The 15,118-nt window shown below is 38.9% G+C and overlaps 1 protein-coding gene across 1 annotated transcript; it reads left to right on the top strand.

Moving 5' to 3' along the window:
• The first annotated feature begins 6,612 nt into the window (after positions 1 to 6,612).
• On the top strand, positions 6,613 to 14,214 carry LOC118454276 (uncharacterized). Its single transcript, XM_087832235.1, has 2 exons — positions 6,613 to 13,925; positions 14,165 to 14,214. Exons 1-2 carry the CDS (start codon positions 6,613 to 6,615, stop codon positions 14,175 to 14,177), a joined length of 7,326 nt encoding a protein of 2,441 aa, XP_087688361.1. The 3' UTR covers positions 14,178 to 14,214.
• The last annotated feature ends 904 nt before the right edge of the window (positions 14,215 to 15,118 follow it).

Raw genomic sequence — 15,118 nt, 5'->3', positions numbered from 1 at the left:
CCTAGCTATTTACCCTCTTAATTCCTATGAATACACTAATGGTGTACTTAGTTTTTCACAGTACTGCACAAAGTCAAGCAAAAAAAACATTATTTTTCACATGACTGTGTAACTTTCTGGTACTTCTGTGTTACAAAAGCTGTATCCAAACATCAATATTTAGTTCACACTAAATTTGAAGTCAGTCTCAGAGCATGATGTGTCTGCTTTATTTTACTGATGGCAAGATAACCTCAGTGTCATTGACATTGTTTAAACATGATTTCAGTGCATAAGGTTTAAAATATAACATTTGTAAAATAAATAAATAAATTAAAAAACACACAGAGTGTACATTTCATAACAGCTTTACTAATAATGATCACCAAAACTATTGCCTGACTCTGCACATTAAACCCATAGAGCTCCTTTTATGGATGATCAGCATAAATACTGTCTTTGGTCAGTCGACTCTTCTCCCTTCTTGAAAGAATGCACCTGAATAGGTTGCAAGTTTCCCTGACCTTGAGTTTGTCATACCTCCTGTTCCTGAGTTTGTTCCTGAGTCAGCTAGCTGGTTTCCTGTTTCTATGTCTGAATATCTTTCTGTTCCTGAGACCATCCCTTGGTCAGGTAACCGATTTCCTGTTTCTGAGTCAAAATATGTAGATGACCTTTCGGTTCCTGAAAATATCTATGGATCAGCTAACCAATTTCCTCTTTCTGAATGATCATACAATCTTTCTGTTCCCCGATGTATCCTGAAACTGTTAGTGAAACTGGGTAATCTGGCATTTCTTTGAAGCAGCGACAGACTGTCATTATTTTATCAGATGTCTTTCCTGATACCAAGTCTAAGTTGAAGGCATTCTGTCCTGAGTCTGTTCTGCCATTTGCATCCTGATCCTGAGTCAGCCAATGATGTCTATCCTCTAGAGTTGTTTGACGTCTACAGTCAACCTCCATCAATCTAGACAGTCATTGCCATAGACTTGCAGACCAAGGACCTTATGTCTGCCAGCTTCACTTGGATCTAACTGGTTTCCAGCTGGTCTTGCTCTCCAGCCTTAGCCTATCTATGTTTTCCCTTCAGCTTCACTGTAAAGATCAACTGAGATAATTTCTGAGGTGCCTTGTCCACCTTCTACTCGACTTTTACAAGAATTCTTCAGGTTTTTGTCCTTGTGGACAACCTTCTACTCAGGCCTATCGTCACAGTTGTTTCCCCTGTTTTCTCTGCTTCTATATGTCTGCATGTCAGAATCAAATGTATGTATGGGTGACTTGATTGAATTTTTCAGCAACTTGAGTTATTTCTCTTTGGATGTTTGCCTTCACTTATAATTTCTTTTATCAACCCACTAGAAACTGTCTAGTTGTGAATAAGCCATTTGATCATTTTGTTTCTTACTGGAAGTCTTGGGCTACAAGTTTGAAGAAGCCAAATAAACCTCCATAGTAGATTTCTAACTTTATCTGGTATATCTGGTCAATTCAATAAATGAATTGAAGGATGCATACAACTTTCTATGTCGTGAAATATCTAGCTATATCGTATGAATTTAGATTGCACAAACATGCACCCAAAAAACAGACAAGATGGAGTGTAACTGGAACTGGAGACATCACACACTCGTAGCTAATTAGGCAAAGAAAGGTTTATAACTTAAAAATTGATGGAAGTTTTTTCGTTCTGTGTTAAGGCTATAACATAGGTAATAGGTAATGTCTATATCTCTGTCTAAATAATGTCTAAAACTCTGAAAGAGTAATATGAGCCAATTTATTGTTAAATTTTATACTTGTTTCCTACTCTTTTCTCTACAGATGCTGCGGGTCTAGAAAAGTTTTGCCAGCTGGGCAGGTAGGGCATTAACAGGGAAAGGGGGCACAAAGAAACACTTTTCTTTCTTGTACTCATTTAAAATGTCTCGCTTTTAATAAATAATTATCTGAATCTTACAACCAAAGTTTTTATTTGATGTAAAATGTATAGAAATCATACATATACCAACAAGACAGTGTGCATCACTGTCACAACAGCGTTTGTTTTCATTCAAAGGCTTTATGGCTTTTCCTATAATACCTGGTGGGCCGGTTTCTAGTCAAAATGCCCGGGCCGATTTTTTGTCCCAGTCCAGCCCTGGGCACGACACGCAGTGAATTAATCTGAGAAGGTGCAATACAAAACAAATTTCCCACTTGTGGGACTAATAAAGGTTATCTTATCTTATCTTTAAAAAATAGATGCGGTGCATATCGCAAATTTCCTCCCATAGACACATTAGTTGTGCCGCTTCTTAATGATGGTATCTTAGCTAACAACCCCAACTACCAGATTAATCTTGTAATTGGCTAAAAATCACTTAGCCTACCGGTGAGACGGACATTGTTAGCTGGCAGTTTTTTCATGCTATGGCCATCTATCCAACAGCTAAAGGTCAAATGCTTCAGGAGCTTTCCGCTCATCGCAGCATCAGCACCACAGAAACCCATCCGTAGGCTCGAGACAGAATTCACAATGTGTTTTCGGGACTTTCAGGTGTATGGACTAATGTTTTCTTTTCTGATCAAACCAGAAAGCTTTAATGAGCAGCTGGATTTGCCTCACATTAACTGTCTGGACACAGAGGACATTGAAATGCAGCTGATTGAAGTGAAAAGTTCGACTCTGTGGGGGTCAAAGTTTGCAGAACTACGAACGCAGCTGGAATCCACAGTTGTGCATGTTCATGGAGCTTGCATTTTCACCTGCTGGACATCACTACCTAACAAGGTTAACTGTCTTCAGAACATTGCAGGGACATTATTTACAGTATTTGGCTCTACATATCTGTGTAAGCAGATTTTCTCTCACACCGAGAGTCTCCTCAGGTAGCCGTCTGAATGCTGGAAACTGGGAGACCTTTGTCTCTGAGTGGGAGACAAGAGATCACATTAACATCTCTGTATTAACAAACATGCCATACTGGCTCAATTTTTTCTTGTCATTGTTGTGAGGAGACCATAAATAGCATTTGGATTTTCTGTTGTACAGTTCATTTGCTGTTATAGAGTTCTTGTTATGGATAAAAAGTGTCTCTTTTTAAAAAAAAAAATAGCTGATAACTATTCGCTGATAACTGACAGCATCTGTGAACAAATATAATTCTATAAAGTTGTTCTATATAGTGTGTAACTATTAATATAGAGTGCTATTAAATTTATTGCTAATGCAATCATATGGCACATTGACTTGGCACTCATCATCAGAAAGGTTGCCGACCACTGGACTGGAGAAAGACCATCTTTAGGGAAAATGCTATTTTCTCAGGTTTTTTTTTTTTTTATTGATGTTAACATTATTAACTAGGAAAATATGCCACATGTACATCAGGGTACTAATTGTGAAATATTGGATGAAACCTTTACACCACAAGAAGACAATGTGCTCATTGCAGTGCTGATTCTTATAATGAATTATTTGTGCAATATAGCCTCAGAAGCGAAACTTCCTACTTCTAATACCTTTGAATGTCATTATTTATGCTCGTGACATGCGGATATGCAGCGGCAATTATAGAATTATAGTAAAAAAGAGGCCATGGTTTTCATGCGTTTTGTATTCGTATTGAACAACTCTTGCAAAACATTTGGACCGTTTACTTAAGCAGTAGTTGCAATATTACCGTGTAAAAATACTCTATTACAAGTAAACTCAGAGACAACCCTTTAGACACGCCCCTGTCCTTCACTCTTATATCACTGGCAGCTTTAGCTGTGAGCCTTAAGGTCAGTTTCACTTCTCTAGATGTTGTGGGGCTGATTGTTTCTTCCTCTCTGAAGATCAAGGTAATGTAAAAGTTTTACATTTTGTATACATTTTTCTGAATTGCTAAGGCACTAATATATTACACTAACAGTGTAAATAATAATTTTTCAATCATAAACATTAACATTTTATTTTATTTTATTGTGTCAATAACAGAAGAAGGACAATGTGTATTATATGAATGTTTAAGTACAAACAGAATGAGGTCCATTTCTTTTTTCCTATCATATTTTTGAGGAATTTAAGAGACACATGATGCTGAAAATAGTTGAGCTACTATGCTTTTTAGTGTGCAGTCAATGTTCCCTCAGTGATAGAAACAAAAATACACTACGGTCCTTATAGTATGATATGTTATTGTGACTGGTTGTGTGCATGATCTGAAACTACTGTGTGTTTTGTGAATGTAGTTAGGAGTTTGAGAATTAATTTTTGCGTTAGTATAGCAGAGTTGTCGAACTCCAGGCCTCGAGGGCCGGTGTCCTGCAGGTTTTAGATGTGTCCTTGATCCAAGACAGCTGATTTAAATGGCTAAATTACCTCCTCAACATGTCTTGAAGTTCTCCAGAAGCCTGTTAATGAACTAATCATTTGATTCAGGTGTGTTGACCCTGGGTGAGATCTAAAACCTGCAGGACACCGGCCCTCGAGGCCTGGAGTTTGACACCCCTGCTGTATGGTATAAAGACAGTATAAACAGTATAGTGTTAGGGTAAGGTATAGACCAGGGATCGACAACCTGCGGCTCCGGAGCCGCATGCAGCTCTTTAGTTGTTATAGTGCGGCTCCTCGTGGTTTGGGAAAATAAATTAGAAGTATTTAGCTGAAGTGTATTTTATTTATGTTAGTTCTTTAAAACAAAAAAAAAAAAAAAAAACTTGTACTTCTAAATTGGAAGATTATTGTGATATTGAAATATAAAAATAAAATTATATTTTATTATTTTTTCATTGCTCAAAATAAGCGTCACACTCGCGGAAGCCAGTGTACCCGCCGAAACGCCGTGCATTTATCGAGATTATGATCTATGTCTATGATCTCACTGGTTCAGGCTTATGCAGAACAGCAGTGGGGACAGAGCCTCTCCTTGGTCCCTCACTTGATGGTGACTTGTGCTATTGGCTTGAAGTTAGCCTCCAGTGTTGTACGCCACATCTTTATTGAGTTCCTGTATCCTCTTGTATAGTTATAGGCATTCCAGGATCCAGTTGTAAGACATCGGGTCGTAGGCCTTCTTGTAATGGCTATGATGCCTGATAGGAGCTTCCATGTGGTACTGAGGCAGGTTATTGGCTTGTAGTTGGATGGGACCGGTCCCTTCTGGCAGTCCTTGTGGATCAGGACTGTCCGGCCTTCGGTTAGCCATTCCAGGTGTCTCTCATTGACCAGCAGCTGGTTCATCTGTGCTGCCAGACGCTTGTGGAGTGCGGTCAGCTTCTTCAGCCAGTAGGCGTGAACCATATGAACCTTTCTTTGATATCTCCCACTGTGGTTGTTACTGGGTCCTGTTCAGGGAGGTTGCTGTGGTCTTCTCTTAGCTCCAACAACTGCTGTTATGGGTTGTGTCCTTCTCCCATATGCTCCTCCTCCAGCCTTGGTGGTGTTGTTCTCATATTGTTCCCCTGCCACTGAGAGTACATCTTGGATGGTTCTGTGAAGAAAAGCTGGTTTATTCTCCTGCCCTTTATCTCTTTGGTGTCACCTGGACAAGGCTGTGAGTTTCCAAGGCAGTTTTCAAGTCCTCCGGTATGGACAGCTTGCTGTACTTATTAGGCACCTTCTTCATCGCACCTCATATACATATATGTATATAAACTGCTGGGCATTTTTTGCTTAACAGGCATATAAGTGGAATGTATATTAGGGATGCAACGATACCAATTTTTTCAAACCGATACGATACCGATAATCTGAGTACTTGCCAATACAGAGTACAAAAAACGATACTTCTACCACACACAGACACACACACACACAAATACAATTATTTGGAAGACAGGTTTTATTATATTCCCTGTCGATAAAAAATTAAATCTTAATAAAAATTACCACAAAAAAATTTCAAGTGAAAAATAAGCACTTCTGTTAAATTATTGCAGAGTCTCCACATTGTAATTTTACAAAATATCACTGAACTATTGGCACTGTCTCGAGCTTTCAGAATAATAAATAAACACTTCTGTTTGGAATAAAATAAATACAAATTAGGTTTGCGAATAAAATAAACTTTTAAATTATTGCAGAGTGTCCATATTGTAAACAAACAAACAAAATAATTATTATTAAATAAATAATAAATAAAATAATAATTGGCTCCCTAGTGGCCAATCTAAAAAACTACAACAGAAATGACAAGCCACCCTCTGATTAATGAAATAATTTGGTATCGGTTAACTTTTACGAGTATGAGTACACACACATTTTACAGTATCGGGCCCGATACCCAATACCAGTATCGGTATCGGTGCATCCCTAATGTATATGTATGTTTACTTACGTTCTATGTATTATAAATGAATAAATTTTTGTATTTTTAATTTATTATATGTTTAACTGTTTCTTCAGTGTCATCATGGCTTGTTGTACATTAGTGGTAAAGAAATCTGAATTTTTAAAATTAATTATTATGTGCTTTAATATTTATAATTATCTACTTTATTTATTTATTTTGTGAGCTATAATAATAGTCAGCACAACTTTATGGATTATGGATAAGTTGTTATATAATTAAGTCATTGAATTTTTATTTATTTATTGGCTTTTCAGAAAAATGCTGGGCACGTTTAACAGCCACTGACTAATTGCTGACTAAATCATCAAAAATGGGGAATGCACCATCAGAAAGTAACATGGGCAGCAACCTGAGATGCTGTAAATGTTATAATGTCCTGCCTCCATGCATGAGCTTCAACAACCTTTCTCAAAATACTATTTATGGACGATATGTATATGTGTTCAACGGAGGTCAATATTACAGACCAGTTGGTCAGGATAATGCGTACGAGTGTAGAAGTTGCTTTGACCAATGCGGGAGAAGCGAAGCGGAGAGGCAGGAGAGACAGAGGAGAGAGGAAGAACAGAGAAGAGAACAGGAGAGGCAAAGGAGAGAAGAGGACAAAAGAAGAAAAAAATTCAATGAAACTCTGGAAAGTTCTTACCAATGGGCTAAAGAACAGTTTGAGAAACAAGTGAGAGGGCACATTTCAGAGGCATGTGAGTCTAAGCGAGATGTTCTAATAAAGCATCTGCATAAGTCTGAAGCCAACTATGAATCAATCAGTGACAGTGACGAGCTTCTTGAACTCCTCTCGGTGAAATGCAGTCTCCCAGTTACAAATCTCAGTCTGACTCAGCTCACAGCTGATCCACTCAGTGAGATCCTTTCAGTCCTGGACAAACTTCTGTTTGATGAGTGGATTAGTGCTCCTCCATCCATCAGCACTCTGCAGCACACTCAGGTGTTCATCACAGAGCTCTGTGCTCTGTCTCTGGAAATATCTGAAGAAGTTTCCCTACAAAGCATCTCCAATCATATGCAGTCCCATTTGGGATCCATCAGCCAATCAGCAAGTGGTGTTTTTGAGAATTTCCTTTTGACTCAAGCCCTGTATCTGAACCTGATGCACGTTTTCAATGACCGTGACAGATCTGATAATGATGCTGTCCTCATAGCCAAACAATGGGCAGAATATGAGATTTCCACTGAGAACCTCTTTATAATTGAATTCCTGAGCACCCTCACATCATCACTGCAGAGTGCAGTTGGAAGAGCCTCTGTGTTCACTTTAAAGATGGAAATCCAGTGTTTAAAGCTTCTCTTATCCACACTCACAGATCTAAATGGAAAAGAAGCCCACTCAAAATCTACTGAAATGCTCCTCAAACTTGTACAAACAAACCAATGGACTCCAATGGAAGCAGTCACTCTGCTTAAAGCACTGTCACAGAAATATGCAGATGATGATTCCATAACTCAAATCCTTACCTTGGTACGAGTGTATAACATACCACCAGACTGGATAGATGACTGTGGGCACTCTCTAATCCAGCTCCTTGAATCTGCTGCTCCTGAGCGATTTTGTCAGGATTTCCAAACGACTCTAAGAAGAAAAGATAAGAGCAGTGTAACTGCAGTTCTAGAAGAAGCAAAGATGTTCTGGAATTTTAATGACTCTGCCATTGATATGATAAAAAACATTAACACTGGTGTCCTGAAATATACAGAAAATGTACCAAAAGAAGAAACTTTTATGAAAGATTCATTTAAATGTGAATCTTTGAATGCAGACAACATACAGAAATGTCTGTGTCAGCTCTGCAAAGCAGTGTTCAACATAAAAGGCTGGTGGCCCACAGTGAGGCAGATGGTGCGGTGGTGTGCACTGGTGCTGACTCATAAAAGTAGAGTGGTACAACTGGTTGGTGTGGAAGAAGACCCATGTGTTACAGCCATGTTTGCAGCCATGCAAGTCTGCATGGGAAACAAACTGGACATTGTGCTGAGCTCTGATGTTCACTCAGAGGAGCAAACAAAGGAGTGGTCTGACTTCTACAAGCACCTTGACATTTCACTCAACACAAACACGAAGAAGACTGATCCATCATTCCAGGATGTCTATGAAGCAGACATTGTTTATGGTACAATGGATGATTTTGTGTCAGATTATGTTCAACATGGCATAGAGGCAATGGAAACAGGGCATATACAGTTTAGTCGTGGATTCATTATTGAAAAACAAAGTCTCAGTGCTTTCCATAATCTGGAACTTTCAAGACTCAAAGACGATGACTCTCTGGTGTTTGCTGCGGAGGTCCTGCAGAACCTCATGAGTAAATTTCACAGTGAAGATGTGGAACTGAGACACATGTTTATTAAGGCCCTTTTTCAGGTCCTCCATTGTAACCTAAATGAAGATACAATCACTGACACAAAAATCATCACCATCTCAAAGAAAATCACAGGAAAGGAATTGCTTTCTAATGAGATCTTTATTTTGACCTTTCTGGAAAATCTCTTGCAAATGTTTGCTAGAGAAACAGAAGCTGTTAAAAACATGACAGATCCTGCAGGCAAATGGTGTTTGGAGAATTTATTTGCCTGTGTGGAACAATTCCAAGACTTAGACAAAGAAACCAAAGAAGTCTTCAAGATGGTTTCAAATCTTGGGGAACAAAGACTTTGGTCACCAGTTGAGGTCTTAAACCTTCTTGGAGCATTAACTGATAACCACCATGACGACGGCTGTATTTCCATCATGAAGATTTTACATTTGATGGAAACATATCAGGTTTCTTCCAAGTGGAAAGATGAAAACAAAAAAACTTTCCTTGAGCTCCTTGAATCATCCAAAACTCAGAATCTGATCCAGCATCTAGAAAAGAGCCTTAGAGGTGAGAAAAAAAGAAACATTGGCAACCTTTTCTGTGAAATACAGCAGATGGAAGTCATTGATGAACAAACACTGAGTAACATAGTAACTCATGTAACAAACCTAATCAAAAATGGTGAAATTAAAAAGCACACATGTGATGTGGAACATGTTAGGTCTCTGTGTCAAAGCAAAGAAACTGAGGACCTTCAGGAGATCCTTGCAGTCTTATGCAATGCTGTACACCTCCACAAAGCTGAAAGGAAGTGGTTTCCCAGGGCAACTCAGATGATAAGCTGGTGTCTGTTGGCTTTGTCTGACACTAGGAAGCTCCTGGAGATGGGAACTGGAGAAGGGAAGTCTTGTGTCATAGCGATGTTTGCAGTGCTGCGTGTGCTTAGAGGTGAAAAGGTGGATGTGGTGTCCAGCTCCTCTGTGTTATGTCAAAGAGATGCTGAAGAATGGGCCAAATTTTACAAATACTTTGGCATTACAGTCGACACAAACACAAATAAAAATGAGGATAAAGATCGGAAAGAGTGCTATCAGAAGGACGTGGTCTATGGAACCATTGAAGCCTTTGCTGCTGATCACCTTCGCCAAATATTTGAGATGAAGGATGTGAGGCCTGATCGTAACTTTCAGTGCATCATTATTGATGAAGTGGACTCACTGCTCCTGGATCAGGGAGTGCAGCTGACATACCTGTCCAGCCCCATGGTCTCCATGCAGCACCTGAACATTATTCTCACCATGATCTGGAGCCACGTCAGTCAGTATGGCTTCCTATCTACAGGACACCAGACATTTGTACGAGGTCCTCCTGCTTCATTCTTCAAGGCCATCTTTGACTCAATGGACACAGAAGACACTGAAATTAAACATCCAATGGACATTTTAGGTATTGCTGAAGAATCCAACATTGTGCCAAAAGGATTTACAGAAAATATCTACAAGAGTGAAAACCATGAAATTCTCAGTAAACTGAAAACAGTGAGTCAGGATGCTATGGTTGACTTTTTCAAAGAAATTGAGGACTATGTGCCTTACGGCTTTACTGTTTACACGCTAGATGACAAGGGGCTGCTCTGTCTTCAAAAGTGCAGTCCATACAATGACCGGGACATCCCAGAGCTTTCATTTCTTGTCTTGGAGGAAGGATTGTGTTGTCCTCTCTATAAGTCAGAAGAAGTTCTCATTAAGCCCATTGCAGAATTGATCTCTGAGAGGATTCAGTACACCCCATGTGAAAACAATAAAGACAAAATCAGCATTCCTGGTTTCTTGAAGACTCTGGTGGAGAAGAAAGTCTCAGTGTGGGTTCAGAATGCCTTTCTGGCAATGTTACTGAAACAAGGACAAGAATATGTCGTAGAAAATGACAACGTCTGTCCAGTGGACTTCAGATCCACTGGTATTGTTGAACTGAATAAGAAATGGGGTGATGGTCTGCAGCAGTTTGTGGAGATTAAACACCAAGTCAAACTGAGCACAATTTCAACAGTGACAAACTACATTTCCAATGTTTCTTTTTTTGAGAAATACCAGGGAAAAATATATGGAACAACAGAAACACTGGGGAGCAAAGCAGACATTCAGTTTTTGCAGGACCTGTATCCAAATCTCTCTGTGTGCAAAATACCAACATTCAACAGGAAAAAGTTATTTGAGGTCAAAGGTACTCTGAAAAAAACTGCTGAAGAATGGAAATCTGAAATAAAACATGTGGTCACAGTTCAGATTTCCCCAAATTCATACAGAGAAGGAAGAGCAGCATTGGTGATCTGTGAAACTATCAACAAAGCAAAAGAGATCTACGAAGAGCTGAAGAGCAGCATCCCAAATAAAAAATTGATTCTCTACTGCCGCAGTGACAGAGACAGTTTGAGTAAAATAGACAAGGAGCTTCATCCTGGTGATGTCATTGTTGCCACAAACCTTGCTGGGCGTGGCACAGACATTAAAGTGTCCCCAAAGGTGAACAATAATGGAGGATTATTTGTGATCCTCTCCTTCCTTCCTGAAAATACGAGGGTGGAACTCCAGGCTTTTGGACGAACTGCACGCAAAGGTAAACCTGGATCTGCTCAGATAATCATTTCCACCGAACACCTGCAGCCATCTTTCAGCACAGTGTCCTCTCTGGAGGAAGCCAAGAGCACAAGAGACCGACTTGCAGCAGAAAAGATAAGTCACATGATGAACAATGTTGCTGAGATGAAAATGCGGGAGGACCTGTTTTCAGAATACTGTGAAACACTTCAAGATATTTATGACACCACTGATGGAGACAAGGAAAGAGCTGTTGTTGCCATCATGAATGAGTTCTGGGGGATTTGGCTGCAAACTAAATCAGAAGAAATTGATCAGTTGAAGAGAAATGAACTGCAAGAGAGTCTGAAAGCTGATTTGTCAAAGGCAAAAAGTCAGTCTGAAAGTCAGACTTCACCATGTTCCAGCATTTATCACTACATCAAGTTTGGAAATATTGCACTGGATGAAAAAAAGTGGGATGCTGCAGCCAGACTGTTTGAAAAAGCCACGACAGAGGATAAAAGCTGGGCAGCTGTAGCTTTTTACACTCGTGCATACTGCACTATACAACAGGCGGAAGGAGATTACCTCGCCAAGGCAATAGATGATCTAATGAAGGCACAGGAATCTCTGAAGTTTCTCAGTGAAGAATCACTAGTCTGCCTTCAGCTTGTAACAATGTCCTCTGCATACTCAGCCAACAGCAACCCAACCAGCCTGGAAAAACAGTTATCAACCAAGTGCAACGTTCTAAGTTACTTTGACAAAAACATTACTGAGGCCATCCAGAAGTTGGATGATATAAAACAACAGAAGAGGAATCCAGTGGTAAAAAAATCCCCTATTTTCTGCTTGGTATCAGGGGCTGATAAAGATCTCCAAGTTGAAGTCCATACCCTCTATAATAGAGGTCTGAGATATATATTTTCTGTGGAAGATGAGCCTCGTTTCTCATGGGAAGGTCTTCTAGTGACCTTTTTTGCAGTTTTACAGAATATTGGAGGATCATTGCTCACTGCATGTATGTTTCATAGATTGGCTCAAGTTGGCATGGGACTCATTACTGAAGAAAAAACAGACAGCACGAGTGAGTCTATGGTGACAGAAGAAATCAGCTGGAAGTCATGGGCAACAAAAAAAGCCATTTCTCTTGGTGTATCTCTCGTTGGGTTTGGAGTTGGAAAGTTGATCGCAAGGAGCTTCAAATCTTCTGAAATATTACTCAAAGGAATGGGCAAAAAGATGAAGCCAATGCCAAAGTTTCTCTCCAGACAGGCTGAAGAAAATGTTAGTGCTGTGACAAATATGAAGAATGCAGAAATGACAATCATTACTAATGATTTTGGGAATAAAGAAGAGAAAATACTGGCAGATGTAGTAAACAGCATCAAATCTGATTTAAAAGAAAGGATTGTCCCCAGTGTGGAATCAAACATGGAAGAAGATCCCTTAGCTACATTAGTAGACTTCATCATTCTCTCACAACCTGAGGATAAAAAGCAACTTCAAGATCTTCTAAAGGATGAGAACAAAAAGAATAATCTCTTGGCCATTTTCAAAGAGTTAAGCAAAACTGCAGTGCAGCCATTCTATGCAGACCTCAGTTGGCAAAATAACCTGAATTCATCTCTCTCTAAAATAACTGAAGAAGCCAAATCACACACCAAAGAAAATGCATCTGCAATTCTTACCACAATCCAAACTCGTTACATGGGCCGACTGGCAGACAATACCATCAGTACAGTGCTCAGCCTCCCATATAAGTTTTTCTCAAATCTTCATGAACAGCTGAAAATATTTAAAGAAAAGAAAAGCAACGAGAACGTGAAAGTAAGTGATCTATCTGGAGAGGACATTAAACTATTGAAAGACTTCAAGCACGACTTAGCATCCACCATCAGTACTTTACTGGCTGATGCTTTGGTAGAAGTCTTCGACCACAAGTTCTCTACTTACATTGTTTCTCATGTTCACGGTCAAATAAAAAGCAATATTGACCATCATATAATCATAAACAGCTTAAAGAGTGACAGGACAGAGGAAAAACTCAGAGCTGGGCAAAACAACATATACACAGCAAGAAAGCTGAATTCTAAACACAAACTTAAAGGAGAGGCAGGTCAGTGCTCACAATCACATGCTGAAAAGATCAAAAACTCTACGACTGCAGGCACCATCCTCGATATCAGAGTCCTGTCAGAAGCCACTGGCACTAAAGTTGTCATCCTAACAGAGGACAGCAATGGAAGACTTACCAAAATGCAGGAGCTGAGTCCAGACACTCGACCTGCCAATACAACTGTGACATTGATCTACAGACCAAAGAGTGACCAATACCCTGATGGCCATTATGATGTGCACATCAATAACCAGACAGTGAGCATAGACAACAAAGGCAAGAGCTGTCTGTTTCATGCTTTGGCATGGGGTATGAAACCAGAAGGCAGCTCTGCCGAGATCGCTTTGGAAGCAGATCGCCTTCGATCTGTGGAGGCTGATGCTCTCCTCAGTAACCCAGGACAATGGGAGCCTTTCCTCAAGCACAAAGAGTTGACTGAAGCAATCAGGGGAGGGGACTGGTACGTGGCAGAAGTAGCTGCACCCAAAAAGGCCATAAAAGAAAGCAAAAAGTTACACCAGGAAGAGTTTGGAAAAGTAGAGTTATACCAAGAATGGCAAAAATATACAAAGAAAAACAAGGAACACAATCCTCAGCGTCCTCTACTGAACAGGTACAATCACATTTGATATGATACTAAATTAGAGCTAAAATAAAAAAATCTGTGCTTTATTTTTTATTGTTATGTTTTGCTCCCTGGTGTAGAGTTATGGATTTATTGTACATTTGTAAAGCAGGATTATAACATTTAATGAATGTGATTGGTGCATGATGCTGTTACACGCAATACTTTGATTTGTGGCGAGATTTGACAAAATGGATGTGTTTTTTTTTCCTTTCTTTTCTTTCCAGTAACAACAACTGAGAACGAGACTGGTGAACAATCAAACAATTCTTCTACCTGTCTGATCATCATCAAGAGACTTCTCTATTATGATATGATACTTTTAATATATTTTTTTTTAACTTTATTGAAGAAAAAAATACAAAAAACACACATTTACCTCAATTTGGACATTAAGGCAATTTTTCAATTTAGTTTTAATTTAGATCTTTTGATTCTGTAGTAAAACATACATATTTAATACAGGTAAGACGGCATAAGAATCATACATACTGTTAGAAATCCTTAGTCCTAAATGCTGTTTAGGATTAGGTAAGGTAGGGCTGTTTGATTTCTTTCTAAAAGATTATTTTCAGACTTCAAACAAATTTTGACATGATCAGAAATCAGTAGAGTATAAAGGTCAAATATTCAATTCTAAGGAATTTCCAGACACAATAGCAAAGCATAGCATATTTTAGTCGACTGCATTATTAATCAGTCAGGAAAAAAGAAAGGTTAGCCTGTCTACATGTCCTTCTGTTGTCAGTTTCCAAGTATATTCCCAGTTAATGCCCTATAGTGTAACTCTATCTAATATGTAATCTTTTTTCAACAAAAAAGTCATTTATTTTCATGCAATTTGATTATTACATTGAATATATTGTTTTGCTTATTTACAAAACCAATTCCAAGTATTTGGGATTCTGTGTAAAATGGAAATAGAAACCAAATACAATGATTTGCAGATATTATAAGTTCATATATCTACATTTCAGCCTTGTGAATGCTGCCAGTTCCATTATTGCTGCCTAATGGGGGAAAGATATCCAATTGTGATTTTTTTTTTTTTGCTTTGATCACTGTACAATTTTTTTTCCAGACTCTGAATTCTTTAATGATGTTGGCATATCTTCCTAATTTTGGACATAGTTATATTGTTCTGAAATAGTTCCATAATTTAAAGGCAGTTTCTTGCAGAT

The sequence above is a fragment of the Neolamprologus brichardi genome, chromosome 18, assembly GCF_056152115.1.
Source record: "Neolamprologus brichardi isolate AB-2024 chromosome 18, ASM5615211v1, whole genome shotgun sequence".
Classification (NCBI taxonomy): domain Eukaryota; kingdom Metazoa; phylum Chordata; class Actinopteri; order Cichliformes; family Cichlidae; genus Neolamprologus; species Neolamprologus brichardi.
Note: the sequence above shows the minus strand (reverse complement) of the source record. Positions and strands in the feature narration are given on the sequence as shown.

What these genes read in the sequence shown, in the direction of transcription:
- LOC118454276 (XM_087832235.1), top strand. Translation starts at nt 6,613, where the DNA reads ATGGGGAATGCACCATCAGAAAGTAACATGGGCAGCAACCTGAGATGC.